The 25,637-nt window shown below is 40.5% G+C and overlaps 1 protein-coding gene across 3 annotated transcripts in view; it reads left to right on the forward strand.

Annotated features, from left to right (window-relative positions):
* The first annotated feature begins 2,229 nt into the window (after positions 1-2,229).
* The window catches only part of CADM2 (cell adhesion molecule 2), a 667,772-nt gene continuing 644,364 nt past the window's right edge, over positions 2,230-25,637 (forward strand). For 2 of the 3 annotated variants that reach the window (XM_040566596.1, XM_040566603.1), the window contains exon 1: positions 2,235-2,759. In XM_040566596.1, the coding sequence (XP_040422530.1) occupies positions 2,699-2,759 (61 nt within the window). In that variant the 5' untranslated portion in view covers positions 2,235-2,698. Of the gene's footprint in view, positions 2,760-25,637 lie in introns of all 3 variants that reach the window. The other variant, XM_040566634.1, reaches the window with a different exon arrangement.

Here is a 25,637-nt window from a genome sequence, read left to right on the forward strand (position 1 = left end):
GTGCTCATGTGGCAAAGACTTGGAACCCTTGTGATGCACAGACAGGTGCTTAATCCCTGCATCTGCGGGGGGACCTCTCTTCATGGTTTCTAATCTTCAAGCCGGAAAGACACTTGTATCTTTCCTGTACTGCTTCCTGGAACAAGACTGCAATCAAATCTACGTTTTGTCAAAAGCACAGAGCTGTCAATTATCACCATTATTGCAAAGGCACTTCAGGTTGGATTACAGTCCTGTGTTAGTGAAGGGTTGAAATTACTTATTTTGTCTTTTTTTTTTTAAGTTTCCTCCCCCAAAACATCACACAAGTTTTGAGCCTTTGTTGACATTTTTAGTACTGCCGTAAAAATGAGCCGTTCCTTTCTGCAAGACATCTAAAATATTTTGAGAATCATTCCCTGTTCACTACTGCTTTACATGCTCTGAATCCTAACAACAGTGGTAAAATCATAACTTTTGCCATTGTGCATTTGTTTTGGTGGTAATAAAAATCAAGTAAAGCAAGTACCTCTTCATCAGCTAGAGACAGTTACTTCAATACTTCTCTGCCCTTGGGGACATTTCTGTGCAACACCTTTGACAGTGTTCAGGTAACCGACTAAGGGCACAGAGATGTATGCAATGTGGATTTGAGACAAAATCATATGACCTACACAACTTTTGTCTTTAAAATGTAATTCTGTAATTTGATTATGCACTGTATAGGCATCTTTTGGAGACAGAGGAACTCAATGTAAATCCTGACGCAGTCTCCTGTTGCTAGGCATAGTCATTACTTGCTACCGAACCAAGTGGAAGATACGACTACAGAATACATGCCTTCCCAGGTCCCAGACTAGTGCAAGGTCTATAAGGTGAAGTTGACTACTGTTAGCACTTAATGATCTGAGACCACACACCTCCCAGAGAAAGTAGTTTTTAAAGAGCTTTGTCTCCCATGGGTACTTAAGACTATTTCATTGCTTGATTACGTCAGTAGAGCTCTTTGGTGACAAAGAATGGGAGATGAAAGCTGAAATTTGGAGAGGTACAATGCAAAACATACTGCATTGTGATGGAGAGCAAGTCTCAACAGAAAAATGATGATCCAGAAGCGGATAAACACCTGATTATCCCAAGCACGTGGGTGCAGGGGAATCCTGCTTTCTTTGAGAAGAGACAACACGATTTCCTGGAAAAACATTTACAGAGAAGTCCAGCAACTTCAGTAGAACACTGTTTTCTGATTTCACAAAGAGGTTTTGGCAAAAGGTAAGTGATACTGTGCTAAGAGGCAAGTAAGTAAGTATGAAGGAAGTAGCCTGCCATCTTGGGTTTCCTACATTCAGTGCCTTGTCTTTCAGTGATCGGTCCTCCTGCCTGAAGGCTGCAAACCCTTCCAAAGAAAGCCCTCAAATAAAAACTGTTTTCCAAGCCAGAGTGGCGGTAACGCAGCCAAGCGTCCAGAAAGTTTACTGCCATTGTCTGGGTACAAGACTTTTATTACTACTATGGTGGCGGTACACAAACAGCCGTTCTTTACAAAGGCTCGTGTCTGCCTCCGAAGGCGCGGGAGACCCGGCCAGGGAAGCAGGAGGAGAAGCGGAGGGAGGTGACGGTGCTTCACGCCTCCCTCGGAGGAACAGGAGGCGACATGGCCGGGTCCTCCCCCGCTGCCTGGCTCCGGCGGGTGCTTCCCCAGGCTTCCCCCACCACGAGGCGGAGGAGACGGGCGGCTCCGGCCCGGAGCCGCAGCGTGTGTGAGGCCCGAGCAGCCCGCAGCAGCCGCCCGCCTCCTGACGCTGTCTCCCCAGCCCGGCGGCCACGCTCCTTCTCACGCGGCGTTAACGCCCGCTAATGGTCGCGACAACCGCCCGAATAACGGCCGCGCGGCAAGGCCACGCCCCCCACCGGGGGCTCCCTGCCCCCTGGCCCTCAACCGCGTGCGCCGCCGGTTCAGGTCCGGCTCTGGACAGCGCCCCGCTGCCCGCCCCCCGCCTCCCATTGGCTGGCAGCCGCCGCGGGGCCGGGGGTCTCCTCGCGATTGGCCCGAGCCGGCTGCCGCTCAGCGGGGCGGGAGGCGGGGCCCGGCGGGCGGGGGCTGTGCCGTGCCGTGACGCGCGTGCGGGGGCGTGGCCGAGGAGGTGACGAGGGGCGGGCCGGCGGCGCTGGGTGGGCCGGGGTGTGGCGCCGGGGGGCGGGGAGAGGGGCGGGGCTTCCCGCCGAAAGGGGGCGGGGCGAGCGGCGGGGGCGGGGCGAGGACAGGGGAGGCTGGCGAGCGGAGAGTGCCCTTGTGTCGCCAGCCGGCGAACAGCAGCCGCCCCGCGCCGCCAGCGGGACGGGACGGGACAGCACGGCACGGGACAGCACGGCGCGGGGCGGGACAGGCCGGGCCGCAGGGACAGCCGGACCGATCCGCCGGTAGGGGCGAGGGGAGCCAGCGGGGGCAGCCGGCACCGCTCGGCGGGGGGAAGCAGCCCGGCGGCGGCAGAGCCGGCGGGGAGAGCCGCTCCCCCCCTTCCCTCCCCAATCCACCCCCGCGACCCCGGCCCTCCTCCTCCTCCTCCTCCTCACCCCACTGGATACAGCGAGGGAGACACTGCGGCGGCGGAGGCGGCGGCGGCTCCTGCGGGGGGAAGGAAGCGCCCGGAGAGCGGAGCGGCGGGAGGCTGCGGATCTGCGTGCCTGGCGCCCACCCAGCCCGAGGGGAGCCCCCAGGATGCGGCTCAAGCCCGGCGCGCTGCTGCGCTTCTACAGCCTCTGCGGGATCCTCATGCAAGGTAACCGCCTCCTCCGCGCCCCTCGGCGGGGACCCCGCGGGGCTCCCCTCAGCCCCCCCCACCCCAGCGGTCGCCCCTTTGCAGCGTCGTCTCCCGCCCGGCAGGGGAAGGGGCTCCGCGCCCCGCTCCGTGCCGCCGCCGCGGCTATACACGCGCGCCTATAGAGGTCTATAGACCCTATAGAGATCTGTGTGTGTGTGCGCAGCGTATGTGCGCGGAGATCATGGAGCGAGCCGAAAGCTCCTCGACGCCCGAAGCTCCGAGCCGCTGTCCTCCCGCAGCGAGTTTCCAGACTCGCCGTGTATCCCTCGTCCCTCCTCCTCTTGCACCTCCCCTCTCGCCGCACCGCCACCGCCGCTCCGCTTGATTAACACGAGCCTGCCGAGCGAAAGGGAACAACCGCTGCGGCCGCGGCGGAGGGGAACCCGCGGAGCACCATTATCATGCAAATGACTGGCGTGTGCGGCCGGGGGAGGCCCCCCCACGTCCCCGTGCACCCCCTCAGCCCCCCCCCCCCGGAGCTCCCCCGGTGCTGCCGGGCAGAGTTTCCCCGCTCGGGGGGCGGTGCAGCCCCCCCTGCCCCCGCCGCCCTCCTGAGGGGCCGGGGCGGGGCGAGGGGCGGTGGGGGGGGCGGCAACGGTGCGGGGTTGGGGGGGGGGGCGTTGAGACGGAGCGACCTTGCGGGGTTTTTTCCGTCCCCTGGGCTCCGCGTCGAGTTGGGCACGGTGCTGGGCTGCGTCGTGTGGCGAGGAGAGGGGCGCGGGGGGCCTCGGCGCTCCCCGCTGTCACCTCGCCGTGAAGCGAGCGGCCCGGGGGGGCTCGGCAGCAGGCAGCGCCGGCTTCCCGGGGCAGGTGGTGTTGGTATTCTTCACCGGGGTTGCCGAGTTGCCCTGCACGTCACCGCACAAGGAGCCGCTGTGTCGGTGCCATCCGAGATTATTTATTGGGGCATGTGCGGCGGGCTGCACCTGGGGGTTGGCTCCTCTCGGCCTTTTACATTTCCCTGTGAATTGTCGATTCATTGCCCTGCGAAGGAGGGGGGGGGGGGGGGGGGGGGGACGCGTCTGGACTGACTTTCTGTCACCAATAAAATCAGGGCTGCTGCTGGAGGAGGAGGATTTGATCTTTCCTAAGATGCAATCAACTGCATTCAGCACATCACATTTTTTAAGAGTAAACCAGTGATTAAAAACGGTGATGCCTTTCACAGCAGTTTAGGGAGTGTGCCAGGGAAAATGTAACTCCGTGAACTGCATCAGGTAAAAAACATGTTGCGAGAAAAGGGAGGTAATACGCATCTGACTCTGCGAAAATAACCAGATTGGGCCTGTCCTTGCAGATGGGGAAAGGCTATGTTTAATGTGTTCATCAGCTTGCCCTCTGCGTGTATAAAATGTCTCCTCCTTTTCAGTTTCTCACACAATTATTTTTCCTCAGCTCCTGATTAAAACTGTAATCAAAACCAGGGAGACTTGGGCAGTCTCTATACCTCACTTTAGCCGAGTGCTGTTTCGGGGAGCAGTTTTACTGGGCACTATTTAACAAATATAAGAAACCTGTCACCCTCAGACTGGAGTGAGAGGAAATAATTTCTACTGTCCTCCTCTCCTTTGAAGATAAGGGAGAACGGAGGAGAAAATGAGTGAACGTTTTCTAGGAGAAACCTGCCCTGAATAGTGACTGTGTCTAACTGAATATTAAATTCCTTTGGTCCACCTTACAGTGCTGGTTCATAAATGGTGTTTACTCAGTTTCTGCCATTTATTTTGGCACAACCAGCAGACACAATTACCATATTAGACACAGTTCTAGTTGGCGCTTTCATACGTACATTTAGAAGTAGTTTTTCCTGTTTTCTTACTTTGCTTCCCCAAACTGTTCTGAAGGGGCTCAATGGATTTGTTAGATTCCTCCGTTTTCTACTTGTAGGCTGTGGGATGCACGGGTTTTCTGTCGGCTCTCTACATGAATAAGATCGTTGTTCTGAGGATTCGGAGCGCTCCTGGGTTGTGACTAAGGATGGCTGCCGGTAGCGAAAGTGAAGCTAATCGAGTTTAAAGGCAATGTGACAAAGAGCCAAGCTAATGTGTGTCCTGTCTGGAAGTGTGTCTTTTTGGCATGGTCTGTTAAGAGCCAGGCTTAAGGAATCTGCCCCGAGAGTTGATGCAGCATCAGCTGAGGGAAGAGGACATAGAATAATGCTTCTCAGCTTGTGCGTGGAATAGCATTAACAGCAAGCAGTCCCTTCTGAATGGAGGCAAACAGAAGTAAAAGAACCCAGTGTCAGCTGCTTGCTGTGAAAGGGGTGCGATGGAGGTGGAAGGGGGAGTAATAACATGTTGAGCTGAGAAGTGGCTTGTCAGCTGAGTTCGGGTATGGTATTAGTCTGCTCTACCCTCTCCAGCATTTGCTGTGAAAATAGTAGGATCTCTGGCTGCTGTTGTTCTTAGCTTGTGCACTGTAATGATTCTGAAGTACTTAAACTGTTTCCCAAGGGGTTAAACTGTTACATATGTTTACAGTCGTACCTGCTTTTTTGTTTCATTCAGTTTGTGTTTTTTTTGCTTCTCAGATTTAGCCTGCCTTACATAAAATTTAACAGTTGGAGAACAGCATGTATTTAGAAGAACTTTAGTACATCATCTGAAATGCTTTTATGCAACCTGGAAAGTAAGCTGTTTATTGTAAAGAGTTACCATGTGAGAAACTATAATATTTAAAAATAGTTTTGTTGAATTCCTGGTATACAGATATGGGTTAAGATTATCCTGGAATTGTAGCTGCTATAGCCCCCTGCTGTGTGATAATGCAAATGGCATCTAATGCCTTAATGTGCTCTGTTTCTCGGAAGATGCTGGATAGTGCTGTGTGTGGTAGCAAATGATGCGCTTTCGGTTCTCTGCCAACACCAGGCAAATCTTTTCAGTATGGTTTCTTCAGGCACTTCAAATACTTGCAACCTGTCTGCTAATGAAAATAATGTAGGGACACTTTAAATTGTCTGAAACTGTGATCATTGATGCAACAGATCGGTGAAGACATAATTGCTCATGGGTGAGACTTGTTTCATAAGCCTAGATCCATTGCAAATAGGAGAAAAAAAAAATAAGTATGCAAATGGCTATTTCTCAGATCGTTTGAGCTGATTTAAGACACTGTCGTGATACATCACTCTTTCTTGCACAGTTAGTCCCTGTTTTGAATTTTCACTAGGATTTCTGTTAGCAAAATCTTGGCAGTAATACTCATGTTCTGTGAGGATGTAGACGATTACAGAATAGAAGAAAGTGGCTTTGGAGGAGGCTGATACAATCTGTAGTTGGAGTATTTTACACGCAATTTAAAGCATAGAATGTATAACTCGGCTTGATAGTGACTGTGTTTATATGGCTTGCATCAATTTAACCAAAGCCTGGTAGGCATATGAGCTGTATAGGTCCCAGGTTAGCTCATATTTTATAACTTTTCTGAGTTCTTCATATATTTTGTTTATACTCATCGTATAGCCCCACTGAACAGTTTTAGAACCTGGAGTAACTTACCACGCAAACTTCCGTTGATGACCCTCACACAACATCTCTGAGGAACACATGACCAGAGGTCTCTCACACTCATGGGATTTATCAAGTTTCTATCAATTCAACAGTAAGCAGTAGCTCCAGAAAAATGCTGATAAGGAGAAACACCTCCATTGAAACAAATACCTTTTTTTGTCATATCAGCTTTATAGTTCTCATTTTTTGACTTCAAAAATGTAAGACATTGAACATCCCTCTGCTCTTAAATTTGCTTATTGGTTTTAATTACATAATTATGCACTATAAATGTCTTCAAGTCATGGATTATACAGGCCTTAGTGCTTGTATTTTAGCCTTACCTCACAAAACAGGTGTTGAATGTGATTATGCTTACTCTTTCCACCAAAGAATTAGTGTTTTGATGTTGCTATACAAAGTCAAGATCTTGATTTTTTTTTTTTTTTCCACTTATGCATCACAAGTGGTGGTTAAGAAACTGATAGCAACTCTGTATATGGCAAACACAGATGGACGTGAGGTAGTTGCCAAGAGAATAGCACCATAGCCAGAATGTGCTTGACTGTTAGAACAATGATTCCTCCTTCAACTAATATTTTAACAGTAGAAAGAGAAGGTTCTCTAATTGTCCTCTTAATTTAATGCCTTCTCAGAGATAGAAGGAATGCTTCCATTTTTGTTTTTAAAATATGAGCCTGATGACAGGCTAATTCCATTAGAGGCTTTGAAAAGAATGGAGGGTCCTCTCCAGAGAGAATGCCACTAACATGCTTTATAAAATACATGTTCCAAAACAAATATGGAATGCTAAAACTATTAGACATAGTTTACTAGTTTAGTAAGTGTCTCCTCTGGGATTGCGTTAATATTAAGTATGAGCTTAATGAGCATATCCTTCTCTTCTTTCCACGGAATTCTTGAGGTCTATTTGAAAGCAAGAAAGAAAAAGTGGCAAGGAGTAGCTTGTGAAATGGCGATTTTTTTTTCCTTAGTAATCTGCCCTTGAACAACTTATCTTTTTTTACAGAATGACAGCGTTGGAAATATTTTGAAAATAAATAAGTATTATGAAAAATGCACGTGGGTGGCTTTGCAAGAGTTCTTTCTTTTGTTTCCTCTGAACCTGTTTCAGGATTTTTTCCTTTCATTTATATAAATGCAAATTAAAGAGAAGGTCCAAGTGTTTACAGTTTCTCTTACTTTAATGCACAGTAAGCTCAGGACAGATGCACATCCATATTGAGGAGACTGTCGTAATAGCATTTTAAGGTGGTAGCGAAAGAAGCAGAGAGCGCTTATTTTAATGACAAAACAGAGTGCTAACAGTGGACATTGTGTACTGCATCTTCCAGTGCTCTGTTTTAGTACTAATGTTTTGTGTGTAGGGCTTTCTAGCGTGGAGAATTTGGAACAGGCAAAAAAGATTTAGAAAAGAACATAAGTAGTTATTTTTACTGTAGATGAACTGGAAGACTCCCTGTTTGTTCACTTAACTGTGTCTACCTACCTGTCTTCCTTTCTCTGACATCTTTAACTGTAAGATAAAATCATGCCATCATCCTTTGCCATTCTATTATATGTATCTTCTAAGACTAAGACTTCTAAGACTAAGGTCTGACAAATTTGGGATTTTTGAGGGAAAGACCATTACTTCCTAGCTAGGAGTAGAATTGTATATACTGCTTTCTAGTCTGATCAAATGGCTCTTAGAGTGTGAATGCTTCTTCCTTTCACAATTTAAGTAGCAGCACATCGTTGTTAATACAATTTTACATTACTATGAATTCATAAATTAATTTATCGTTTTTCTGTTTCATAATGCTCACTTTAGCATTCTCTGTTCTTCTTAAATATCTATTAAGGGGATGTTAACTATGTTAACTGCCCATAGGCAACTGCTCTTCAGTTTTAGAAAAATAATTCCTGTGCATAGCGTGTGTTTCTCAGTTTAAATCCCTAAAGCCTCTTCAGAGCATGTTTGTATGCATATGTACACACATACATAGATTTAAATAAAGTTTTGTTCTAATAGATGTATATTACTGAACTCTTCAGCAGCTTATTTATCTGTTCTGTGTGTGGGGTTGGCCAGGTTTAGGTTATTTGTCAAGGCAGTGTGGATCGTCATACGCCATATAGTGGTTGTCTGCGTGGCTTTGATGTTCCCTCTATCGTCATCCTTCTGTAAACAATTTGTTGACTACCTGTCTTTGTTGGATGGGAAGGATGATGCAAGAGAGACTGTCGTCTTGTGCTAGAGGTGAAAAAGAGTCTGGTTACGTTTTAAACTTCTTATGTACCACAATATTAATCAAACAATGATTCCGATTGTCGTAGTAATTCCATTACCAAGCCTTAACTAAGGTAACCTGGGTATTCTATTACACGCAAAAAGAATTTATGGCCACAAAGAAGAATACATTTATGCCTTGCTGGATGTCATCAATATATAATGCATTGCATTATTTCCACTTCTCCTGGCAGAAGCTAAATAGGCCAGCACAGCTATACCGATCCATCTGTCTAAGTCTTAAAAACTCGGGCTTTTCAAAGTTCAACACTGGAAACTCCGGAACTGTGACTGACAGACAGCTCTGAAGAGAATAAGACCAAATGACTTCACAGCAGCAATTGTAGTAGGCATTTTGGTATCTTCCATTTGCTCAGATATTTATCCCAAACTGACCTACATCTGCTGGATTATCAGTGTAACTTGACCTGCTTTTATTGCTGCTGTGCTATATGGGAGGAAAGCTGTTCTGGTTAGTCCCTAATAGGGGGAAAAGCCATACTAGTTGAAGCAGAAGCAATCAGTTTTTAGAATTATGTAGGGTTTAAGGTCATTGAGTTCGCTACTAAAATAACTTGTTACTTTCCAATACAAAATTGTTACGTACTGAGTATTTTATGCAACAAAGCAGAAAGCAAAAACAATGAGATGGTATTGACAAAATCAAGTTGGAGTTTAATATTAAAATTTTGTTTTAATTGGAAGACTATACAAAATACATTCCTATGTCCGGCTCATTTTGCTTTTTTTTTTACATCCAAAGGCTTTTTTCTTTTTCTGTGCTAATATTCTTGTTATATGAGAAGTTTAAATTTTGACATGCTAGTTGGAGCTTCATTGTGATATATTAATTGTTCTTGAATTTAGAACCGTGAAGAAGTCTCCATTGGATTGCATGGTTTATACAGGAAAAGAAAACTTTGATGTACAAAAATACTTATTCATACTCCAGGTTATCAATGGAAATATATATATATTTAAATTTTTAAATACAGAAAAATGTAAAACTGCAGAAGTTTCCAAATTGTAAGATAAATCCTGTAGCTAGAGATATTATTCGCTAAACTTCATAATCTCAAGAGCTAACACTGAATACCTCAAATCCTTGGCAGGCATTAAATAGCATAATATACTGTCTTACTTCCTTTACATGAGGTCTCTTTTTTTTTTTTTTTTAACATCTAAACTAATAATGATAAAAATAAGAGATTTTTTTTTCCTGTATCTTTGGGGGAGACCTTAAACTAACATCTAATTCTTTCTTGAGCATAAGTGACATTGTAAAGTATCTAGTTCAATAGATTAAGCATGATATTCTTGTTGCTTCTTAATTTTGTCATATTTGAGCTTCTTCCATTGCACTTGAAGACTTCTGATAGTGTTATTGATGCTTCTGGGCTTTTATAGTGTGGCGCTGTAATATTACGAAAAATAGGTGAAATACAGACTAATATGGAGGAAACTGTAAGTACCATCTTGATTAATGATCATTTTGGTTAATGAAAAGTAATATCTATACAGTTTAGAGAATCACTTCTAATTCAAATTAAAACCAGTGGTAGTAACATGGTGGAATTCATGAACACAACTAATGGAGGTGTTTTTCAGAACCTAAGTATCACATCTAAAAACTACTAGGACTCCATTTTCGGCTATGAAAACAAATTCATTATCAGTGAATTTGCTTTAAAGGCTGTGCTCTTTTTTAAAGGCAACACCAGAGTCCTAAATCTAACATGCTACAATCTTAGAATGTATCTTGAGTTCTGCTTACGTAAAGGTAATCAAGATGATGTGTCTTCGAATACAAGTAGCATATCTGCTAGTGTAAGTTCAGCATGGGCCAGCACCTCAACTATTTGCCCATCTTCTGTCCTCTAAAAATGGACCAGATCCTGCATCATATCAGTAGTTTCCCCATAAAATAATTCTGAGTTTTTATTCTTCTAAATGTTTCCTGCTTCTTAAGTAATATCTGCTTTGCAAATTATAAGTCGCTATTGTATTGCTAAATTCTAAATGGTGAATTTTGGAGGTGGGAGTGAAAGCACATTAAAAAAAAATGCAAAGGGCCTATGTTATTGATCACTTATTCTAGATAAAAACCTTAGTGGCTTATAGACTTATTTATAGGATGTTCTCATATGTTTAACATGCAAGAAAAACAATTTCAAAATAGCCTGGAATACAATTGTTTTCAGTGAATAGGCTATATATATTTTTTTTCTAAGTAATGCTAGTGCGTGGTCATTGAAAATGTGTTTGCAGAATTTCCCAAACTATCTACGTATTGTGAGAAAAAGAATAATACCAGATTTGATATAGATTTGCTTTTGTATGCTAGAAGAGCAAGTGATACTTTTGTTCTACAAAACCACAATTCTTTCTTAATCTTATGCAGAATAGAGTAAAAGGAAATCTGGGTAAAGAACACAGTTCAGCTCCTTGTATAGGAGATACTCTTCATTTATTTTGGCACCTGTGTGGCAGGATTTGGAAGGGCAGGTGCATTTAATATTAATTAGATTATGCCTGTTGCAAACTCAAATACCCTGTAAATTCCAAGAGGAAAACAGAATCCACTAGACCGTATCATTTGAAGTAAGCAAGGTCAAATTTGCTGTTTAATGGATGGTTAATATTGTAGGCTTTTTTCTTTTAATTAGTCATTAAAAACTCTTGAACAATTTCTAGACCAATTTATTTTAGGAATTTCAAAATAGGTGGCTAGCTGGTCATAGATCAGTGGGCACAGATAACCATAGAGAAATCTCCCTCCAGGCTTTGTCTGCCTGGGATACCTGTCAAGAAAACCAGACTGCTTCTCCCATCTGCCACTGGAAACTTGAAGCGGTGAAACAACAGTAGCCTGAATCTGTATGTGTGAAAGTCTTTCCCTTCTAAGTTTTTGAGGATAAAGGCTTCAGTTTTGGATCCTGTATAATCTCTTTACATTAATGTGGCAAACTTGCAACAAGTGAGCTGTAACATGCCAACACCTAAGTGGCCTTCGTGGTGATAGATGGGGTGGACTGGGAAAGGGGCAAGTTATTTTCTCTATGGATAAAACATCCCCTCAAGAGTTACCACAACAGCCTTTACTTTAAAAGACAGGACACATGAAGATTAGGCTAGAACAAAACTCTTTTGCTTCAGTCCTACCGGATATGACATACATTTTCATCTTTCTCCTGTAGTGATTTCTCTACCTCTTCCTTTCCCTGGAAAATGAGATCCAGCATGTGAAGGTTTTAGGGCAAACACATTCACTGGAAGCTGTGAGAGGACAGCCTTCTCCTCACCTTGGAACAGAAAATACATGGGAGGGATGTGGTAGGAGGCTTGCTTTTTTTTTTTTTTTTTTTTTTTTTTTAATTAATTCCTTCTACTTCTCTACCTTCCTGAACTGTGCGCTAACAGGAGAAGGGGAACAAGCAGAAATCAGTCCCTGGTGCTGGGACCTGACTCCTGTCAGTGGCACCAATTACAGAAACTTGTTAGTGAGGTAGTCATTAGACTGTGTTCTCTATAATCTTGTAAGAGCCTGATTTTTGCTTCAGTGTAATACGTAAGACTTCCTACAGGCAGAAGTAAGAAGCCTCAAATTTGAGAGGTGAAAATGCTTTAGAAGCCATCCTATGAGAAACAGGAATTTAGATGTACTTCATATTGATGCAAATGTGCCACCTGAGATCATTTTAACATATCTCCCTTTCATTTTCATTGATCTAAGTTAGATAAATCAATTACTTGCTTTGAACATTTTGTTCCAAACTGCAGCTGAAACTTTTTGTAGGTGCAATTAACTCCATTTTCTCTATAATGTTAGAAGACATGCCATCACAATGTAAAATGTGATAGAGTATCAATGTCACTTGTGCTTTATTTCAACTTAGAATCTTAGAGAAGATATCTGTTGCAATGCATACTGGTATAAGAAATCAGACTTTACTGATAAATGTCGAGAAAAAATTTTCAGGAATATTAAGCTCTTCTGCTTTTGTGTCCTGTTGAAGTGAACAAGATCTTAGAAAATGCAACACATTCAGAAAAACAGACCAACTATTCTGCTTGTATAGCTATGTACTCATCAAATGGCAATACAGGCAGCTATGCTAATAAACATTGATAAAGATGACTGCGCAGTGAGGATAGGTAGCTCCTTAGGTGTTGCTGTTGTGCCATGGTAAACTTCTAGATTGTTGAGACGCACACCTCTAAATCTCTAGCAGGGAAATTCTTCACATGAAAGCTTTCAGTCCAACTAACAACTAAAATATATGCCACATTACTGAAGTAGGCTTTATTTGCAGAGTGGAAATGTAAATGTGAAAAAACTTTTACAAGCTATAATTGTTACTATTTTTTTAACATGTTACTTAGGCTCTTGTGATGTTGTCTTTATTGTGAATGTATTTTTGCATCTGGAATGCACATACACATACCCTAAAATATCAGGTACTGTATGGGGGAATCAATTCATGTACAATATTTTCGTTTAATTAGGGAAACGGTCCCATAAAGAACATTGGGGACGGATGAACAGTCCATTTGGTGTTTATGGTGCTTCTGAACAATATTTGCATTATTACAAGTCTCTAACAGTCTTGCATATACAAACATTTTTTCAAAGAACACACTTGTAAAGTGTCTTCATCAGATGCTTTAATAGTTCCTGCCAAATTTGTTAGTATTTTTCCATATGGAAATGTGACAGATTTCATTGCATGATACACACACGTGTGAATATAGATTACAGACATAAATCAATGGGTGATAATATTTGAAAACTTTTAAATAGAGAACTAGGTGGTGCTGTTCTTTCATCTTTGTAGCTTAGCTAAATTCTTAAGTATGGACTCAGAACATCAGGCTACTACTTTTCAAGAATGAATTTAAGTTGTCTTAAGTGTCCAAAGAAGTTAATATTTCTGATTTCATTAAGAATGCTACCTTGAGAGTTAATAAATGCAACACTGTCTATTCGATGTAGAAGAACTTTTGCATCCAACAAATGATTTAGTTTAATTCAACAAGATGATGCACTTTGTTTTGTTCTTTTTGTCAGTTTTAATGACTGCAGTGAATTCTAATAATTTTTTGGCTCATTACTTGGCTGTATATTCAGGCATAGTTGATTAGACCAGTTTAGCATGATTAGATGCATGATTACTGAAATACGACTTTTTTTCTAGCACTGAACTTCTGCATCCCCTTTCTTTGTTGGTTTCTTAAATATTTTTTGGACTAATTTCCTAAAAGTGCAATGAGATTATCAATAATAGCTAGAAGAAATTTGCTGTAACTGTAGCAGCAGTATATAAACCACAGTAAATTAAGCAAGAAAAACAATTTATTGGACTTTCTTCCATTTACAAAAAAAAAAAGTTTTAATATACTGTTTCATCTCAATGCCATTATTGCTGTAATAGAAAATAGTGAAGTTAAGACTATAATGAACTGCCTGTGGTCTAGATAGATTTGTTATATCAGAGTTCAGCGTTGCAGCAGATCTCTAAATGTCTAATTAGAATCCAACTTCAGCATGTAGCGCTTCAGTGGAGAATGCCTTACATTGACTGCTGCTTAGACAGGAATGTTGCAAGAATGGATGGAAAAAAAGAAAGAAAGAAAGGAGGAGGAAAATGTGCTTCTGTACTGAAAGTGAGGAAAAAGTGCTCTAGCTAGGTCAAACTTCTGAAAGTGTTTGCTGTAAGTAGGTAATTACTTATTCAAGAAACTAAGCTGTAGCTGTTAATAGTCACAAATGGGGGAGTGTGAAAACGCTTTTTCTAGCAGTTTGTCTCCCCTATTCTTTGTGAAGCTCTGCAATATAGAGAAGAATCTGTAGCAGAAAGTTTTTGTACTTTCTGATTATTCATGACAAAACATAAAATGTTTTCCTTGGCTTAGATGAGAGATTTTGTCAAATATATAAATATCCATGCAATCAAAAATGAGAGTGTACCAGGGTTAAAAGCAATAATCCGTTCTATGTTGATTTTTTTTTTTTTTTTAAGATTTCATTGTCACAGCTATAGCTATTGTTGTTTGTGTTGGAAGAGTACCAAAATATTGTCAGACTTATTTTTGGAAATTGGAAAGCAATCAAAACAACTTGTATTTGCAAAAATAAATAACTAAAAAAATTCCTGTTCATTCATGATAATCATGTGTTCTTGGCACTCAAGGAGAAGCTGCATTTGAGTACTATACTATATGTAGACTTGGTTTTAGTGTGTACCGTACCATTAAAAACTACTAATGAAAACACTGCTGTCAAGTTGTTGCTTAACATTTCTTTCAGAATTGTGTATCAGAGACAGTGGTTCAGTATGCATGGGTTAAGAGACTATTTAAAAGGGGTACTTTAATAAATCGTGTTGCTAACTGTAACTGGGTATAAGTGTGCCGAAGACTTCTGAACACAAATTTTAAGTTGAAAATTATTGCGCTAACTTCTGTTTTCTGCCACAGCCTGCAGTTCAGTTTGTGGATTAGAGTCATGCACATAGGCATGAACATTTAGGTACTACATTGTTGTCAGTACTTTCCTCTTTCTCAGAAAAGTCTTGGTTCCCTGAATCAAGTCCTCATATATGCACGTGTCTTCCTAAGGAAAGCATTTGGCTGGAAAGAGAATTTATTTCAAGGAGTTAATGTTTTTCAGTTCTTCCAATTCAAAACAAATAAAAGCATCAGTTACTTACTGTATTCTGGGTCTGTGCATAGAAGCAAACTTTGAATTCTTTCAATGCCAGCCCACTCCTTCCTAAACAGTTAATTATGAACATGTGAAGGAGTGAGGTGTTAGAGCTACTGGTGTGTTACTGAGAGATTTTTCTAAGCTACAGATGGTATTTAAGAATCTAATTTAAGTTAGTTGCACTCAAAAGGTCTTGTGATTTCTAAAACATTCCAAAATAATTTTTAGAAAATAGGTGTTAGTTGATCCTCAGAACTGAGGAGGAGAGGATTAGTATTATTTCAAAACAAAGCAAATAAGGAAAAAAAGCTGAAATTTTTATTATCATCAGTTCTGTGTAGATTTGGGGAATCACGTGGTTCCACAGCATCAGTAAAGCTCGGAATAGCTTTCCGAGTACATTGAAATAACTTTTTTTTTTTTTCCTGAGTATTTTGGATATTCTATTTTTAGTGAAGACTTTATATTTCCAATGTATTAAATCAGTTAAAGGGAAAAGCCCAACTCAGGCCAAAACATGAGGAACACACTGTCTAAAGCTTTAATTCAGGGTTTTCTTGGTGAGACAGGTGGCTGAGTGAAATTTTGCATTTTTCTGCTTACGTGGATTTGAGTATATACAATAGAAATTAACACTGAACATTAATGTTTAATTTTTACGAATTTAGTTTACCAGAACACTGAACTTTCAGCGTAGCTATGGAAGGGATACAAGTTGTGGGAAGGGTATAATAGTCTTCTTTCTTCTTAACAATGTCTCTGTTTTTGCTGTTGCTCCACAACCTTAAGTTCTTAGGTAATTTCTTTTCATATTTGCAGAGAATTTCAGCCTTTTTTCATATTTCATAGTTATTTTCAGTGGTCATAGTTAAAACAACTGCTGACTCTCAAATACTGTTAAAACAAAGCTCTTTAATATTAGTATAGAGTATGACTTGGTTTAATTCTTTGGTACGGCTTTAGACAACTCATACTTCACAATTCAGATTTAAACGTAACAAATGGGTATGGGAAAGTTAAGTATGCTGTTAAATTTGAGGGGAAAACACATCTTTTTTTCCAAATACGTAATTTAAAGGAAATATTTCATATTTGGGTTAAACTGAGTACTTTCCCTTTCCTTTCCGTAATAATGGGATCTCAGAACCTTTAGGTTTAGTTTTTTTTTAACCATGGTTAAAAAACTGAAAATAAATGATTTAAGAATAACAGAATTGTAGGGGTTGGAAGGGACCTCAAGAGATCATCGGGTCCAACCCCCCTGCCAAAGCAGGTTCCCTAGAGCAGGTTGCTCAGGTAGGCGTCCAGATGGGACTTGAATATCTCCAGGGAAGGAGACTCCACAGCCTCCCTGGGCAGCCTGTTCCAGTGCTCCGTCACCCTCACCGTGAAGAAGTTCTTTCGCATGTTGGTGCGGAACTTCCTGTGCTCCATTTTGTGGCCATTGCCCCTTGTCCTGTCCCCACAAACCACTGAAAAGAGATTTACCCAATCCCACTGTCTCAGGTATTTATACACATTGATGAGATCCCCTCTCAGTCTTCTCAAGGCTGAACAGATGCAGGTCTCTCAGCCTTTCCTCATAGGGAAGATGCTCCAGGCCCCATATCATCTTTGTGGCCCTCCGCTGGACTCTTTCCAGGAGATCCCTGTCTTTTTTGTACCGGGGAGCCCAGAACTGGACACATTACTCCAGGTGAGGCCTGACCAGGGCAGAGTAGAGGGGGAGGATCACCTCCCTTGACCTGCTGGCCATGCTCCTTTTAATGCATGCCAGGATCCCATTGGCCCTCTTGGCCACCAGGGCACACTGATGGCTCATGGCCAACCTGTCGTCCACCAGGACCCCCAGGTCCTTCTGCTCAGAGCTCCTTTCCAGCAGGTCGTCCCGCAGCCTGTACTGATACATGCGGTTGTTCCTTCCCAGGTGCAGGACTCTACACTTGCTCTTGTTAAACCTCATTTGGTTTCTTCCTGTCCAGCTCTCTAGCCTGTCCAGGTCTCGCTGAATGGCAGCATAGCCTTCTGGCATGTTGGCCACTCCTCCCAGCTTTGTCATCAGCGTACTTGCTGAGGGTGGTCACTATTCCCTCGTCAAGGTTGTCAATGAAGATGTTGAACAAGACCGGACCCAGCACCGACCCTTGGGGAACACCGCTAGTCATAGGTCTCCAGCCAGACTCTCCACCACCGATCACCACCCCCTGAGCTCGGCCAGTCAGCCAGTTCTCAACCCAGCTTACTGTCCACTCGTCTATGCCACACTTTCTCAGCTTTGCTAGCAGGATGTTGTGGGAGACAGTATCAAAAGCCTTGCTAAAGTCAAGGTAGATGACATCCACTGTTCTTCCCCCATCAACCCAGCTCGTGATGCCATCATAGAAGGCAACGAGGTTGGTCGAGCACGACTTCCCCTTGGTGAATCCATGCTGACTACTCCACATAACCTTCTTCTCTTCCAATTTCTTGGTGATGGCATCCAAAACAAGCTGTTCCGACACCTTTCCAGGGACAGAGGTGAGACTGACTGGCCTGTAGTTTCCTGGACCTAAGAAGGCATGGCAATTATTGCATGTTATTTGATTAACTTAATTCAGTTGTTTAGTTGACTGTATGTAAATATTCTCAGTATCCAAGAAACGAAATGTTGGTTTTCATGTGTGTGTTTGTCCCCTTCGCCATGCAAGTATGAATGTGTATAAAACCTTGCTGGCTGCGTTTCAAATAAAAAAAAAAAATAGAGAAAGCATTTTAAATAAAGAAATTCTAAAGTCCGACTCTTCTGTTATGAAACTAACTATCTGAACTTAATAAAAGGTGATAATCTTTTTTTTTTTTTTATCTGTGGAGAACTGTCTTATTTGCAATTTTTCTCTTTATATTTATTGGGAAATGTAGAAGCATTGATAGCAGTGCTTGGAACGCAGATTTTGTTGCTGTGATGGAATTCTGTGTTGTCTTTCTCTTTTTAGTCTGAGTTTTTACTATTGAAGTTTGGATTGTAGATATAGTCTGTATGCATGCTGTGTATATGTTTCCAAAAATGCGAAGATGCAGTCAAAGAATGTGAAAAGTCAGTCACAAAAGATCAACGTTGGCATTTATTCAATTTTTCAAGTGCTTAAACTGTCGGTCTTAAGTAATTCTTGTATAAAAAAACTCATACATATAACAGCACTATTTTATCTATGCATACTTAAAAGCACCTTCATCCAAGAATAGAGTATTTATTTAGTAACTACTGCTATTTTGCAATTTGTACCTGGTGTATGTTGAGATGGTGCAAATACTGAAATGTGTTCAGTAAAGCAATGCAGTACATAAAGCTGTTAGCTGGCTTGGTCTGTTTTCATGTCCCTTTGCCTTGTTTACCAGCAGATCCAGCAACATTTTAAACTTTTTTTCCCTTTTAGGGTTTTGTATTTTTGCAAACTACCATTAGGCAAAGTATGAAGTAAAGAAGAGTTCTTGTTTCTGCACTAACTCTTGTGTTGAGCCTGTCTTATTCTACATTAAGTATATCTTCTGAATAGTTAATCAGTTGATATTATATCCAGATTATGAGGCTGAGACATTCAAAGAAATTTTAAAATAAACTTTGAACAAGTGCAGGAGCTAGAAACATCATGTGGCTATGTCTCAGCTAAATAACACCTTCAATACACTTTTTTCCTAAGCTTCTTGGTGCAAGCACAACCATTTAACTTCTTCTTAGCGTATGTCCCTTTCTTCTCAGGAAAATGTGTTAATATCAGAAATCATGCTAATACTGTACTAAATCAGGTTTAGATTTCCATCTTGATTTGTATTTATAGTACTTATCATGCTGTAATGTGATGTAACAATGCTAAAAAACGAGTGTTGAGAGTTTCAAGTAGGCCAGCTTACAAGTGCAGGTACTCATTGTGATCAGTGTTCATGTACAGAAGGTTGAAGGAGAGTTTAGTTGTTTTTCTGTTATGTAAGTATAAATATATGGTGTGTACATACATAGTCCACACATACCTAGTCCACATTTACTGAATATGCATATGTTGACAGAAACTGTTTTTCATCATTTGATTTGCACTGCAGTCAAAGTTAGCAAATTAAGTGTCCATGTGTGTTACCTTCCGATGAGAAGGAACAGGCAGAACTAAAGAGAACTTAATGTGCAGTGTGGTTTGGAAGTGAAAAGCAAAAACTCTTCCAGAAAGCATTTTTTTTTTCCTCTCTGTAAATAAATGTTACTTTAAAAATATGTACTGTTCTTCTAAGTCTTGATTTCAAGACAATTAAGTTACCAGGTGGGTGGGTACTGTTGAAGCGATGCTGTTGCAGGTTACTTTTGGGCATCTGGTTAATGCTGGAAGTGAAGGGCCATATTAAGTTCCAGCCTTTGTCCTACTGTCATGAAACAGGTGTTCTTCACTGCGGAGTCATAATTATTTTATGTGAAATGGGTGGATGTCCACTTGCCAGTCTTTTTAAAATTCAGCTTTGCAGGGAGCCATTTTAGTTCAATTTGTTATTTTCCCATTGTTTGTAGCTGTAGGAGTTGATGTAAAGCTGAACAAGTAGAACCAGAAATGTCTAATCAGTATTTTTAATAGTTTTGCAAGCATTTTGAGATTGTTGACCCCAAACCAATAACCTGAACTAGTAACAAACATAACTGTTAACGTGACCTCCTCTTTTCACATAAACAATCCTAAAGTTTACAATACGAGAAGGTCACTTGGTATGCCCCTAGTTTTGTATTGCATTTGAGAGAGGCAGGCTTGGCTTTAATAATTATTTTCTTTCGTTCTTTGAGATTTTTGCTAAGCGCTAGTTCTTTAACTAATTAGGCTACTTACTAGTGTATAGTAGCAGGGTTAGTAGGTAATATATCTAATAAAATTTGATTGTAGGAATAACTATTATATATTTGAAGTACATCATCTAAATATTCAGTGGCAGATGTATCACTTTTATTATTGACTTCTTTGACTTAAATGAGGACAGTTGCCAGACCAGGTCTTTTGAAAGCACCTTGCTAATATTGACTTAAAGCACTAATCTTGCTATCTACAGACCTGACTGTGCATTTATGCACAGAGTAAGGGAGAAGGATAAGATTTGCAATGTTTGAAGATAGCAATAGTCATGAGAGTCATGTGGAAGATTCTTCAGATTAAATCCAAACTCTGATCCTTTTCTTTCTTACAGATTGTCCTAGGGAGTCAACAGCTAGCAACAGACTATGATTAGTCGAGCTTGACATGAGTATCACTTTTTAACACTTCTCTGATCCTTGTGAGATAAGGGTGTTTTTCCTCTTTAAATGAAACTAAGAATGCTGTCATCAAATGTTGACTCACCATGATTTTTCCCTGAAAACTAACTGATAACGGGATTCAAAGCATTAGGGAAGCAGTAAAACTGCCAAAGAAATGACAGATGCTCTCTCTAAACACACCAGTCCAGGAATCTACTATTTTTGCTGATAGTTGACTGGAAAGATCTAGAAGTAGGCAAACAGAAGTAATACAAAAAAGTTTAAATCAAGTGATACAGAATGTCAAAATTCCTGGAAGCAGAGAAAAACATCTATAGGTTAGTCATGCATTTTTTTTAATTGCCTGGCCTCCAGCTGATCTTGTAAACACACAGTTTCCAACAAATTCTAAGTCCTGAATTATATAATAATGTTATAGGAAATTTGGAACTTCAGTTTGAATAAACATCTTTCCCTGAACTATGGTGTGTGGGTTTTTTTTTTTTTTTTTTGGTTTGTTTTTGTTTTTCAAGGAGTGGCATAGTCTTCATTGATTTGACTTCATTTTTTATGTCAAAAATGTTTGAATTCGTAGGTTGTTTTTAAGGTCTCTTTGAATTCTATTCTTGTTCAGTAGAAAAAAAACTGATACCAACTTGATGGCTTTTCGGTAAGAATGGTCATCAGTGAAGCTCTCTTTCTGTGTAGATAGATCTTCATGAGAGCAATGCTGCTATTTGTTCCCTAAGACTTTCACTGAGCTTTATCTGAGACAGATAAAATCTGTCCATTTTTCAGAAGGTTAAACTTAGGATCAAGTTTCCTCAGATGGTATCAGGTTATTTGCAATGTCTAAGTAATTGTTCTCAATTTTTTACTAACTTCTGTGTGGAGGAAAAAAGAGCTTTAAGAATTTGGTAAAAGCATGAAAGGGTCATAAAACCAGTTTTGCTTAGACTTGCAATAGACTTTGCTCATAAACAAAAACTTGCCTTAGTGTCCTGTCTCTCTCTAACCACCACTCACCACCATGAACAATGAAATTCTGTTAAGGCGTTGCTCTCGATATGGACTTCCTTCCGAAGTGTTTCGCTAAAAGCATAAACAAATGAAGTCAGGAATTTTTATTAGGAATTTTTTTCATGCCAACTCATGCCTCTCGTGATGGAACAGAGCTCAAGACAACTGCACGCTGTATTTCTAGAAACTTGCAGAGAACGTTAGTAGATGCAGCTTCTTTGCTTGAAAAAATAAGCAGCAACATCTGCTGGATCAGTTATCTGGAATCTGCATGTGTTGAAGACCAGTTGAATAAGGAGTTGGCTTAAATTCGTGATGTTACGATGGAGGTGTTTGGAAGAGCTTCTTAGGAGAGAAAAATCTTTGCTCATATTTTGTATTCTTACAAGCTTGAATGTTGGTGGTGGAGCTTCGTTTTCAGTTTTAGTTCTTTAGGGCCTCATTATGTGTAGCAGTTGCTCAGGAAAACAAATGCTTTCGTAACAAGAGCATTTCTCATTATTTCCTTTCTTTCACTTCCCTCCTCCCCCATTTGCCCTCACCCCACTTCTATTGCTGAGCACAACAATGTATGGTATGGTATAGATATATGTATCTGCCCTTTGGGTTGTTGGGGTCAGCTGGGTCCCCTCCCCATCTCTTGGTCACCCCCACCCTAGTGGCTTTTTGGGGTGGGGGTGTTTGGACAGACATCCTTGACTGGTGCTGTGGCCGCACTGCTCAGCAATAGCCAAAACATTGGTGTGGTGTTTGTGCTGTTCTGGTTACAAGTGCAGAGCACTGTGATCTATAGGTTGCTGGGGGGGAAGTTAACTCCACCCCCAGCCAGACCCAGTATATATGGTATGCACATCATACAATATACTAACATATCAGCGCTAATATCTATGTTAAGATGCCACACATTACTGTCCCTTTTATGAACTACGGATGCATTTATAAATAAGATTAGGAATTTCTGTTGCTAATCCTTTCTCATTTTTAATGTCCACTGCTGCTGGATTACTGCATTTCTCATCTACAGGCACTATTACATTTGCAGCTCACACGTGATTTTAAAGGTTTTTCATTTTTTCCCCCCACTTTCTTTCCAAATCTTAAGCTGTCCGTTTATAACAGGAAAGTCTTACAGTATGCCAAAGACACGAATACTTGGAATTTCTAATTTCAGTCTGTTTTTTCTGTGCTGTCATGAAGTTTATTCTATGTTAAATTGTGTTTTCCCTGTACTGATCATGCTTCCTAAATTAGCAATCAGCACTTTCTTAACTATGTGGAAGTGTTATGAGACTGTTAAATGAAGTTTGACCAAAGACCAATCTGGGGATCTCTGCAAATAAGCAGAAGCTAGTAAATTTTTATTTTCTCTAGAAAACACTCAATACTTGCTTGGGACAATATGTGAGGGTATTTGATTGCTATCTTGTATTTGTGGTAGGAAGGCTAAGTAATTTTTTTTAAACTTTATACAATATGTCATTTATCATATTTAAAGTATTCTACAACTTCTGAAGCAAAATATGAAATTGGCTTTAATTTTTAATAAAACTATTTGCATTGCATAAGTCTATACGTATGGAAATATTTTTTCAATCTTGAATCTTTATGCTTTTTTGCAAGATTTTACTTCTTGGTAGTTCTTTGCCTTCTTTCTAAGCATGAATTTGCTCTTGCCCTCTGTTATTTTTAACATTGCTTTATTTTTTTATAAGTATCCTTTTTTCATCAGGATTAGGTAAAAATCGGTCAGAGAACTTTCTTGACATAGCTATCTATACAGTAAAGTCAGAAGCTTCTCCAAAAAGGTTTTGGGTTTCTTTACTTTGATTGCTATTTTCTTTCAACTCAAACTTATGTGGAAGACAGTCAGGTTCAGCACTTCCACATTTCAGTCGTCTTGCTGCAGATGCTTTAATTTCTTTTTGTCCTTTTTTGAAATTATAATGCTTCATTTCAGGCTTGATTTCATTTTTTTTTTTTAATCCTCTAGTTTAATCTGAAACGTGTAGTTCTTCAGTTCAAGGTTTTATTCTTCACTCTGTGTTCGCTGGTCAATTAAACAGTCTAAGAGAACATCTAGTTGATTCCTTGTGGCAAAAAGTCACAAATCTGTCTCGCTTGTTTATTCCTAGTATTGGCACCATAGTTCTTGAATGTATATCTGGAAATTGAAAACTTATGAAATAAATTAAGCTTGTCTACAGACCCAAACCAGTTGTCAGTAGAGATTGAACTTAAGAAGGAAGCTCTCCTAAAGGTCTTCCAAAATTCTTCCCTGGGTTAAAATCACAATGCAGATAAAATGAATGACATTTTACTTTTAGTACTCAACTACTTACTAGCATTTACTCCTGGCTTTGTTTAACATCTTCAAATATGGCCTTTTGTAGACTTGTAGGAGTTTTTATGACTTAGGAATAGCATGTAAAGTTACTTGACAGTGGTATAGAGAAATTACTGGTTAATGTTAATACTTCTACTAAACTAAAGCTGTTTTTCGTCTGGGAACTGTTTTTCATATTGTCATTAAATTCATTTAAAGAGATTTCGTTATCAGTATGTATAGTTTTGAAATGGATTCTTGACCATCTATAGTTGTAAATGCTTCTCATGACTGAAACTGCATTAATAGGTGTGCATATTTGCATATTATAATGTTTTAAAATGGCTTAGAATGTCTGTTCTATATTAAGTTATGATCTTTTTTGGTAGTAAGAAGGAAAATCTGTTTCAGCTTCATTGTCTTTCTACTTGGGGCAGTTTCATGTAACATGACTGACACTGAAGTTTTTTTGTTTTATACTTTTCCCCTAAAACATTTACAGCTGTGAAGTTTAATGATTTTAAGAAAAACTTTTAGAAATCAGGTAGTGGACTTAGATAACTTCAAGTGCATTTCTTCTGTAGCATGTAAGATATATAAGTAGGGATGTGAGTATTGTGTGCTAACACCGTCTGCATACTTAAGTAAATTTTGGTTAGAATATTTTACCATCATGTTATTGAATACTTAATCTGATACTTTTTTCTAACTCTATATAGGTGTTCATGAACATTCTTTAATTTCTCCTTTTAGTTGAACTTCCAAAATAGTCCCTTTGCAGAATAGATGAGAGCAAATCCTCTGAAAGGTTTCATTACAAACTACTGTGTTTAATTCAAGTTAGATAACAAAATAGCTGTCTGATGAAATGTAGTCATTGTATGTTATTCAGACATCCATTCTTTATCTACAAGTCAATTTAAAATGATGTTCATTTAGCAAGCATTAAGACAATGGCTAGAGAAGATTTCTTTCCAGCATGCTTACGGAAGGAAGAAGAATAGGATCAGTAGCTGATCTGTTTCCACAAGATCATTTTCAAAGATTCATTTTAATGTTGGAGCAGGCTAGACAGTAAGAAACAACAACAAATAAAAGCGAAATTACTTGTTGCCTTTACCAGAAGAGGTGTCTGTTAATCACCCATATTTCAGAAGTTGTTTAACATATTTCGATGATTAGACTGAGACTGGTAAATTAAAAGCTTTTGAATCATTGTTTATTTTAAGTGCCTGTTGGCAGAGATCACTATCCTCCCACCACGTTTCTAAATATTTTTGCTTGGAAAAATGACCAAATTTTTCATTATTTCTGACTTTGCGAGGGTGCATTTTTCTGCAACTTAAAGCTGCTAGATATGCTCTAAGTGGTCTGAGAACAATAGATCACTTGGATGGCAGTTTTAGTCAGCATCTTCAAAGGCTGTGTATCCAGTAGGCTTTTCAGGGGTTATAGACAAGAGTGTGCGGTGTTGCTCAGTTTTTGCATTTGGCCACAGGCCTCAGCAGGGGTTTTCATTGTTGCCTTTTTGTTGTGCCTGAAAGCTCTGAGAAACACAAAGTGACTCTGGAGGCAGCTGGGTAGCTCAGTTGAGAAGTACTTTTGGTTCTGCACTCGCCCATACAGATGGAGTGGCAGCAGGAGGTGGATCGACTGCCTTAGGGGAGCAAGCAGTGAAAGTAAGAAGAGGAGCCACAGGGAAGATGGAAGAATGAGAAAAACTATGGTGCTTGCAGGAGAGGAAAAGAGAAGCCATGAAGAAGA

This window comes from Cygnus olor, chromosome 1, assembly GCF_009769625.2.
Source record: "Cygnus olor isolate bCygOlo1 chromosome 1, bCygOlo1.pri.v2, whole genome shotgun sequence".
NCBI lineage: Eukaryota > Metazoa > Chordata > Aves > Anseriformes > Anatidae > Cygnus > Cygnus olor.